The 9,139-nt window shown below is 63.2% G+C and overlaps 1 protein-coding gene across 2 annotated transcripts in view; it reads right to left on the reverse strand.

The window, feature by feature from the left end:
* Positions 1-8,873, reverse strand: part of borcs8 (BLOC-1 related complex subunit 8) — a 40,485-nt gene extending 31,612 nt beyond the window's left edge. For both annotated transcript variants that reach the window (XM_043721447.2, XM_043721449.2), the window contains exon 1: positions 8,804-8,873. In XM_043721447.2, coding sequence (XP_043577382.2) covers positions 8,804-8,840 — 37 coding nt within the window. In that variant the 5' untranslated portion in view covers positions 8,841-8,873. The remainder of the gene's footprint in view (positions 1-8,803) is intronic.
* Between the last annotated feature and the right edge of the window lie 266 nt (positions 8,874-9,139).

Below are 9,139 nucleotides of genomic sequence, written 5' to 3' on the forward strand. Positions count from 1 at the left end.
GTGTTGGGGGGATGGGGGGAAGAGTGTGTTGGGGGATGGGGGAAAGAGTGTGTTGGGGGAGGGGGAAGAGTGTGTTGGGGGATGGGGAAAGAGTGTGTTGGGGGATGGGGGAAGAGTGTGTTGGGGGATGGGGGAAGAGTGTGTTGGGGGATGGGGGAAGAGTGTGTTGGGGGATGGGGAAGAGTGTGTTGGGGGATGGGGGAAGAGTGTGTTGGGGGATGGGGGAAGAGTGTGTTGGGGATGGGGGAAAGAGTGTGTTGGGGGATGGGGGAAGAGTGTGTTGGGGGATGGGGGAAGAGTGTGTTGGGGATGGGGGAAGAGTGTGTTGGGGGATGGGGGAAGAGTGTGTTGGGGGATGGGGGAAGAGGTGTGTTGGGGGATGGGGGAAGAGTGTGTTGGGGATGGGGGAAGAGTGTGTTGGGGGATGGGGGGAAGAGTGTGTTGGGGGATGGGGGAAGAGTGTGTTGGGGGATGGGGGAAGAGTGTGTTGGGGGATGGGGGAAGAGTGTGTTGGGGGATGGGGGAAGAGTGTGTTGGGGGATGGGGGAAGAGTGTGTTGGGGGATGGGGGAAGAGGTGTGTTGGGGGATGGGGGAAGAGTGTGTTGGGGGATGGGGGGAAGAGTGTGTTGGGGGATGGGGGAGAGAGTGTGTTGGGGGATGGGGGAAGAGTGTGTTGGGGGATGGGGAAGAGTGTGTTGGGGGATGGGGGAAGAGTGTGTTGGGGGATGGGGGAAGAGTGTGTTGGGATGGGAGTGTGTTGGGGATGGGGGAAGAGTGTGTTGGGGGATGGGGGAAGAGTGTGTTGGGGGATGGGGGAAGAGGTGTGTTGGGGGATGGGGGAAGAGTGTGTTGGGGGATGGGGGAAGAGTGTGTTGGGGGATGGGGAAGAGTGTGTTGGGGGATGGGGGAAGAGTGTGTTGGGGGATGGGGGAAGAGTGTGTTGGGGGATGGGGGAAGAGTGTGTTGGGGGATGGGGGAAGAGTGTGTTGGGGGATGGGGGAAGAGTGTGTTGGGGGATGGGGGAAGAGTGTGTTGGGGGATGGGGGAAGAGTGTGTTGGGGGATGGGGGAAGAGTGTGTTGGGGGATGGGGGAAGAGTGTGTTGGGGGATGGGGGAAGAGTGTGTTGGTGGGATGGGGGGAAGAGAGTGTTGGGGATGGGGAAGGAGTGTTGGGGATGAGTGTGTTGGGGGATGGGGGAAGAGTGTGTTGGGGGATGGGGGAAGAGTGTGTTGGGGGATGGGGGAAGAGTGTGTTGGGGGATGGGGGAAGAGTGTGTTGGGGGATGGGGGAAGAGTGTGTTGGGGGATGGGGGAAGAGTGTGTTGGGGATGGGATGGGAGGAGGATTTGTTGGGGGATGGGGGAAGAGTGTGTTGGGGGATGGGGGAAGAGTGTGTTGTGGGATGGGGGAAGAGTGTGTTGTGGGATGGGGGAAGAGTGTGTTGGGGGATGGGGGAAGAGTGTGTTGGGGGATGGGGGAAGAGTGTGTTGGGGGATGGGGGAAGAGATGTGTGTTGGGGGATGGGGGAAGAGTGTGTTGGGGGATGTGGGAAGAGTGTGTTGGGGGATGAGGGAAGACTGTGTTGGGGGATGGGGAGAGTGTGTTGGGGGATAGGGGAAGAGTGTGTTGGGGGATGGGGGAAGAGTGTGTTGGGGGATGGGGGAAGAGTGTGTTGGGGGATGGGGGAAGGTGTGAAGAGTGTGTTGGGGGATGGGGGGAAGAGGTGTTGGGGGATGGGGGAAGAGTGTGTTGGGGGATGGGGGAAGAGTGTGTTGGGGGATGGGGGAAGAGTGTGTTGGGGATGGGGAAGAGTGTGTGTGGGGATGGGAAGAGTGTTGTTGGGGGATGGGGGAAGAGTGTGTTGGGGGATGGGGGAGTGTGGGGATGGGGGAGTGTGTTGGGGGAGTGGGGGGAGTGTGTTGGGGGATGGGGGGAGAGTGTTGGGGGATGGGGGGAAGTGTGTTGGGGGATCGGTGGGAAGTGTGTTGGGCGATGGAGGGAAGTGTGTTGGGGTGGGTGGAGTTGCTGGGGATGGGGGAAGTGTGCTGGGGATGGGGGGAAGTGTGCTGGGGGATGGGGGGGAAGTGTGTTGGGGGATGGGGGGGAAGTGTGTTGGGGATGGGGGGATGTGTGTTGAGGGATGGGGGGAAGAGTGTTGGGATGGGGGAAAGAGTGTGGGATGGGGGGAAGAGTGTTGGGGGATGGGGGAAAGAGTGTTGGGGGATGGGGGAAAGTGCGTTGGGGGATGGGGGGAAAGTGTGTTGGAGGATGGGGGGAAAGTGTGTTGGGGATGGGGGGAAAGAGTGTTGGGGGATGGGGTGAAAGAGTGTTGGGGGATGGGGGGGGAAGAATGTTGGGGGATGGGGGGAAAAGAGTGTTGGGGGATCGGTGGGAAGTGTGTTGGGCGATGGAGGGAAGTGTGTTGGGGGATGGGTGGAAGTGTGCTGGGGGATGGGGGAAGTGTGCTGGGGGATGGGGGGGAAGTGTGCTGGGGGATGGGGGGGGGAAGTGTGTTGGGGGATGGGGGGGGGAAGTGTGTTGGGGCATGGGGGGGATGTGTGTTGAGGGATGGGGGGAAAGAGTGTTGGGGGAAGGGGGGAAAGAGTGTTGGGGGATGGGGGAAAGAGTGTTGGGGGATGGGGGGAAAAGAGTGTTGGGGGATGGGGGAAAGTGTGTTGGGGGATGGGGGGAAAGTGTGTTGGGGGATGGGGGGAAAGTGTGTTGGGGGATGGGGGGAAAGTGTGTTGGGGGATGGGGGGAAAGAGTGTTGGGGGATGGGGGGAAAGAGTGTTGGGGGATGGGGGGGGAAGAATGTTGGGGGATGGGGGGAAAAGAGTGTTGGGGGATCGGTGGGAAGTGTGTTGGGCGATGGAGGGAAGTGTGTTGGGGGATGGGTGGAAGTGTGCTGGGGGATGGGGGGAAGTGTGCTGGGGGATGGGGGGGGAAGTGTGTTGGGGGATGGGGGGGGAAGTGTGTTGGGGGATGGGGGGGATGTGTGTTGAGGGATGGGGGGAAAGAGTGTTGGGGGATGGGGGAAAGAGTGTTGGGGGATGGGGGAAAGAGTGTTGGGGGATGGGGGGAAAGAGTGTTGGGGGATGGGGGAAAGTGTGTTGGGGGATGGGGGGAAAGTGTGTTGGGGATGGGGGGAAAGTGTGTTGGGGGATGGGGGGAAAGAGTGTTGGGGGATGGGGGGAAAGAGTGTTGGGGGATGGGGGGAAAGAGTGTTGGGGGATGGGGGGGGGAAGAGTGTTGGGGGATGGGGGGGAAAAGAGTGTTGGGGGATTGGGGGGAAAAGAGTGTTGGGGGATTGGGGGGGAAAGAGTGTTGGGGGATTGGGGGGGGGAAAGAGTGTTGGGGGGGGGAAAGAGTGTTGGGGGGGGGGAAGAGTGTTGGGGGTTGAAGAGTGTTGGGGGGGGTGAAGAGTGTTGGGGGGGGAAGAGTGTTGGGGGGGGGAAGAGTGTTGGGGGGGGGAAGAGTGTTGGGGGGGGAAGAGTGTTGGGGGGGGAAGAGTGTTGGGGGGGGGGGAGAGTGTTGGGGGGGGAAGAGTGTTGGGGGGGAAGAGTGTTGGGGGGGGAAGAGTGTTGGGGGGGGAAGAGTGTTGGGGGGGGAAGAGTGTTGGGGGGGGAAGAGTGTTGGGGGGGGAAGAGTGTTGGGGGGGAAGAGTGTTGGGGGGGGAAGAGTGTTGGGGGGGGAAGAGTGTTGGGGGGGGAAGAGTGTTGGGGGGGGGGGAAGAGTGTTGGGGGGGGGAAGAGTGTTGGGGGGGGAAGAGTGTTGGGGGGGGAAGAGTGTTGGGGGGGGGAAGAGTGTTGGGGGGGGGAAGAGTGTTGGGGGGGGGGAAGAGTGTTGGGGGGGGGAAGAGTGTTGGGGGGGGGAAGAGTGTTGGGGGGGGAAGAGTGTTGGGGGGGGGGAAGAGTGTTGGGGGGGGAAGAGTGTTGGGGGGGGAGAAGAGTGTTGGGGGATGGGGGGGGAAAGAGTGTTGGGGGATGGGGGGGGAAAGAGTGTTGGGGGGGGGAAGAGTGTTGGGGGGGGGAAGAGTGTTGGGGGGGAAGAGTGTTGGGGGGGAAGAGTGTTGGGGGGGGGAAGAGTGTTGGGGGGGGAAGAGTGTTGGGGGGGGGAGAAGAGTGTTGGGGGGGGGGAAAGAGTGTTTGGGGGGGGAAAGAGTGTTGGGGGGGGAAGAGTGTTGGGGGGGGAAGAGTGTTGTGGGGGAAGAGTGTTGGGGGGGGGAAGAGTGTTGGGGGATGGGGGGGAAGAGTGTTGGGGGATGGGGGGGAAGAGTGTTGGGGGATGGGGGGGAAGAGTGTTGGGGGATGGGGGGGTAGAGTGTTGGGGGATGGGGGGGGTAGAGTGTTGGGGGATGGGGGGGGAAGAGTGTTGGGGGATGGGGGGGGAAAGAGTGTTGGGGGATGGGGGGGCCAAGAGTGTTGGGGGGGGGAAGAGTGTTGGGGGATGGGGGGGGAGAAGAGTGTTGGGGGACGGGGGGGAGAAGAGTGTTGGGGGACGGGGGGGTGGGGGGGAGAAGAGTGTTGGGGGACGGGGGGGTGGGGGGGAGAAGAGTGTTGGGGGACGGGGGGGGGGGAGAAGAGTGTTGGGGGACGGGGGGGGGAGAAGAGTGTTGGGGGATGGGGGGAGAAGAGTGTTGGGGGATGGGGGGAGAAGAGTGTTGGGTGATGGGGGGAGAAGAGTGTTGGGGATGGGGGAGAAGAGTGTTGGGGGATGGGGGGGGAAGAGTGTTGGGGATGGGGGGGGGAAGAGTGTTGGGGGATGGGGGGGAAAGAGTGTTGGGGGATGGGGGGAAAGAATGTTGGGGGATGGGGGGAAAGAGTGTTGGGGGGTGGGGGGGGGAAGAGTGTTGGGGGATGGGGGGGAAAGAGTGTTGGGGGATGGGGGGGGGAAGAGTGTTGGGGAATGGGGGGGAAGAGTGTTTGGGGGATGGGGGGGGGAAGAGTGTTGGGGGATGGGGGGGGGGAAGAGTGTTGGGGGATGGGGGGGGGGAAAGAGTGTTGGGGGATTGGGGGGGGGGGGAAGAGTGTTGGGGGATGGGGGAGGAAGAGTGTTGGGGGATGGGGGGGGAAGAGTGTTGGGGGATGGGGGGGAAAGAGTGTTGGGGGATGGGGGGAAAGAGTGTTGGGGGATGGGGGGGGAAGAGTGTTGGGGGATGGGGGGGAAGAGTGTTGGGGGATGGGGGGGGAAAGAGTGTTGGGGGATGGGGGGAAAGAGTGTTGGGGGATGGGGGGGGGAAGAGTGTTGGGGGATTGGGGGGGGGGGGAAGAAGAGTGTTGGGGATTGGGGGGGGGAAGAGTGTGCGGGTGGGGGGGGGAAGAGTGTTGGGGGATGGGGGGGGAAAGAGTGTTGGGGGATGGGGGGGAAGAGTGTTGGGGGATGGGGGGGGAAGAGTGTTGGGGGATGGGGGGGAAAGAGTGTTGGGGGCTGGGGGGGGAAGAGTGTTGGGGGCTGGGGGGGGGGAAGAGTGTTGGGGGCCGGGGGGGGGAAGAGTGTTGGGGGCTGGGGGGGGGAAGAGTGTTGGGGATGGGGGGGGGAAGAGTGTTGGGGGATGGGGGGGGAAGAGTGTTGGGGGATGGGGGGGGAAGAGTGTTGGGGGATGGGGGGGAAAGAGTGTTGGGGGATGGGGGGGAAAGAATGTTGGGGGATGGGGGGAAAGAGTGTTGGGGGGTGGGGGGGGGAAGAGTGTTGGGGGATGGGGGGGAAAGAGTGTTGGGGGATGGGGGGGGAAGAGTGTTGGGAATGGGGGGGAAGAGTGTTGGGGGATGGGGGGGGGAAGAGTGTTGGGGGATGGGGGGGAAGAGTGTTGGGGGATGGGGGGGGGAAAGAGTGTTGGGGGATTGGGGGGGGGAAGAGTGTTGGGGGATGGGGGAGGAAGAGTGTTGGGGGATGGGGGGGGAAGAGTGTTGGGGGATGGGGGGGAAAGAGTGTTGGGGGATGGGGGGAAAGAGTGTTGGGGGATGGGGGGGGAAGAGTGTTGGGGGATGGGGGGGAAGAGTGTTGGGGGATGGGGGGGGAAAGAGTGTTGGGGGATGGGGGGGAAAGAGTGTTGGGGGATGGGGGGGGGGGAAGAGTGTTGGGGGATTGGGGGGGGGGGAAGAGTGTTGGGGGATTGGGGGGGGAAGAGTGTTGCGGGTGGGGGGGGGAAGAGTGTTGGGGGATGGGGGGGGAAAGAGTGTTGGGGGATGGGGGGGAAGAGTGTTGGGGGATGGGGGGGGAAGAGTGTTGGGGGATGGGGGGGAAAGAGTGTTGGGGGCTGGGGGGGGAAGAGTGTTGGGGGCTGGGGGGGGAAGAGTGTTGGGGGCTGGGGGGGGGAAGAGTGTTGGGGGCCGGGGGGGGGAAGAGTGTTGGGGGCTGGGGGGGGAAGAGTGTTGGGGGATGGGGGGGGAAGAGTGTTGGGGGGGGGAAGAGTGTTGGGGGATGGGGGGGAAGAGTGTTGGGGGATGGGGGGGAAAGAATGTTGGGGGATGGGGGGGGAAAGAATGTTGGGGGATGGGGGGGGAAAGAATGTTGGGGGATGGGGGGAAGAGTGTTGGGGGATGGGGGGGGAAGAGTGTTGGGGGATGGGGGGGAAGAGTGTTGGGGGGGGGGGAAGAGTGTTGGGGGATGGGGGGGGAAAGAGTGTTGGGGGCTGGGGGGGGAAGAGTGTTGGGGGCTGGGGGGGGGAAGAGTGTTGGGGGCTGGGGGGGGAAGAGTGTTGGGGGCTGGGGGGGGAAGAGTGTTGGGGGCTGGGGGGAAGAGTGTTGGGGGCTGGGGGGGGAAGAGTGTTGGGGGATGGGGGGGAAGAGTGTTGGGGGGGGGAAGAGTGTTGGGGGATGGGGGGGAAAGAATGTTGGGGGATGGGGGGAAGAGTGTTGGGGGATGGGGGGAAGAGTGTTGGGGGATGGGGGGGGAAGAGTGTTGGGGGATGGGGGGGGAAGAGTGTTGGGGGATGTGGGGGGAAAGAGTGTTGGGGGATTGGGGGGAAGAGTGTTGGGGGATTGGGGGGGAAGAGTGTTGGGGGATTGGGGGGGAAGAGTGTTGGGGGATTGGGGGGGAAGAGTGTTGGGGGATGGGGGGGGAAGAGTGTTGGGGGATTGGGGGGGAAGGGTGTTGGGGGATGGGGGGGGAAGAGTGTTGGGGGATTGGGGGAAGGGTGTTGGGGGATGGGGGGGGAAGAGTGTTGGGGGATGGGGGGGGAAGAGTGTTGGGGGATGGGGGGGGAAGAGTGTTGGGGGATGGGGGGAAGAGTGTTGGGGATGGGGGGGGAAGAGTGTTGGGGGATGGGGGGGAAGACTGTTGGGGGATGGGGGGGGAAGAGTGTTGGGGGATGGCGGGGGAAGAGTGGTGGGGGATGGGGGGGGGAAGAGTGTTGGGGGATGGGGGGGGGAAGAGTGTTGGGGGATGGGGGGGGGAGAGTGTTGGGGGATGGGGGGGAAGAGTGTTGGGGGTGGGGGGGAAGAGTGTTGGGGGTGGGGGGGGAAGAGTGTTGGGGGTGGGGGGGGAAGAGTGTTGGGGGGATGGGGGGAAGAGTGTTGGGGGATGGGGGGGGAGAGTGTTGGGGGATGGGGGGGAGAGTGTTGGGGGTGGGGGGGAAGAGTGTTGGGGGTGGGGGGGAAGAGTGTTGGGGGTGGGGGGGAAGAGTGTTGGGGGATGGGGGGAAGAGTGTTGGGGGATGGGGGGGAGAGTGTTGGGGGATGGGGGGGAGAGTGTTGGGGGATGGGGGGAAGAGTGGTTGGGGGATGGGGGGGAGAGTGTTGGGGGATGGGGGGGGAGAGTGTTGGGGGTGGGGGGGAAGAGTGTTGGGGGTGGGGGGGAAGAGTGTTGGGGAGTGGGGGGGAGAGTGTTGGGGGATGGGGGGGAGAGTGTTGGGGGTGGGGGGGAAGAGTGTTGGGGGATGGGGGGGGAGAGTGTTGGGGGTGGGGGGGGAAGAGTGTTGGGGGATGGGGGGGGAGAGTGTTGGGGGTGGGGGGAAGAGTGTTGGGGGTGGGGGGGAAGAGTGTTGGGGGATGGGGGGGAGAGTGTTGGGGGATGGGGGGGAGAGTGTTGGGGTGGGGGGGAAGAGTGTTGGGGGATGGGGGGAAGAGTGTTGGGGGATGGGGGGGGAAGAGTGTTGGGGGATGGGGGGGGAAGAGTGTTGGGGGATGGGGGGGGGAAGAGTGTTGGGGGATGGGGGGGGAAGAGTGTTGGGGGATGGGGGGGGAAGAGTGTTGGGGGATGGGGGGGGAAGAGTGTTGGGGGATGGGGGGGGAAGAGTGTTGGGGGATGGGGGGGGAAGAGTGTTGGGGGATGGGGGGGGAAGAGTGTTGGGGGATGGGGGGGGAAGAGTGTTGGGGGATGGGGGGAAGAGTGTTGGGGGATGGGGGGGGAAGAGTGTTGGGGGATGGGGGGGGGGGAAGAGTGTTGGGGGATGGGGGGGGGGGAAGAGTGTTGGGGGATGGGGGGGGGGGAAGAGTGTTGGGGGATGGGGGGGAAGAGTGTTGGGGATGGGGGGGGAAGAGTGTTGGGGGATGGGGGGGGGGGAAAGAGTGTTGGTTTTTTTGGTGGGGGTGGAATGTGCAGATCCCCCCCCCCCCCCCGCCCCATATCCCAACCGTCTCCGATCCTGCTCCGGCTGTAAATGGCCTTTTTTTAAATATAATTAACGTGCGGAGGAACATTTCCCGGGACGTGCCAAGCGCTATGCGAATGCAATGTCCGCTCTCCGCAGCCGATTCTTTCTCGTCCCTTCCCCTCGCCCCCGGGGGGTGGGGGGAGGTTCTGACTGACTGCCCCTCGCTGAGTGTTTGATATTTTGAGCGGGTTCTGTGAGGAAACTCTCACCTTTCTTCACTTTCAGGTACATCTCCTGGTCCTCCATCTTCAATCCGCCCCATCCCCAGGAAGTGCGCACCCATCCTCCCTCCCCCTCCCCCTCCAGGAAACCAAGGCCCTCAACAATAGTTCCGCCTTCTCCCCCTGCCCCCAGACAAAGCAATCCCTTCAACTTTCCCTTTTTTGATTCATTTAAGCTTCATTCTAATTCCTCGTCTATTTTTTGACGAAGGTTTTCCTTTCGACTACTTCTTCTTGTGTGGCAAAATCAAATTAAAATCAAGACTCATTCCCTTGGTCATTTAAAACAATGCCATGATGTGGAGATAATAGTGTTGCACTTGG

The sequence above is a fragment of the Chiloscyllium plagiosum genome, unplaced genomic scaffold, assembly GCF_037043375.1.
Source record: "Chiloscyllium plagiosum isolate Xiang-an unplaced genomic scaffold, Cpla_swu_hap1 HiC_scaffold_28, whole genome shotgun sequence".
Lineage (NCBI taxonomy): Eukaryota > Metazoa > Chordata > Chondrichthyes > Orectolobiformes > Hemiscylliidae > Chiloscyllium > Chiloscyllium plagiosum.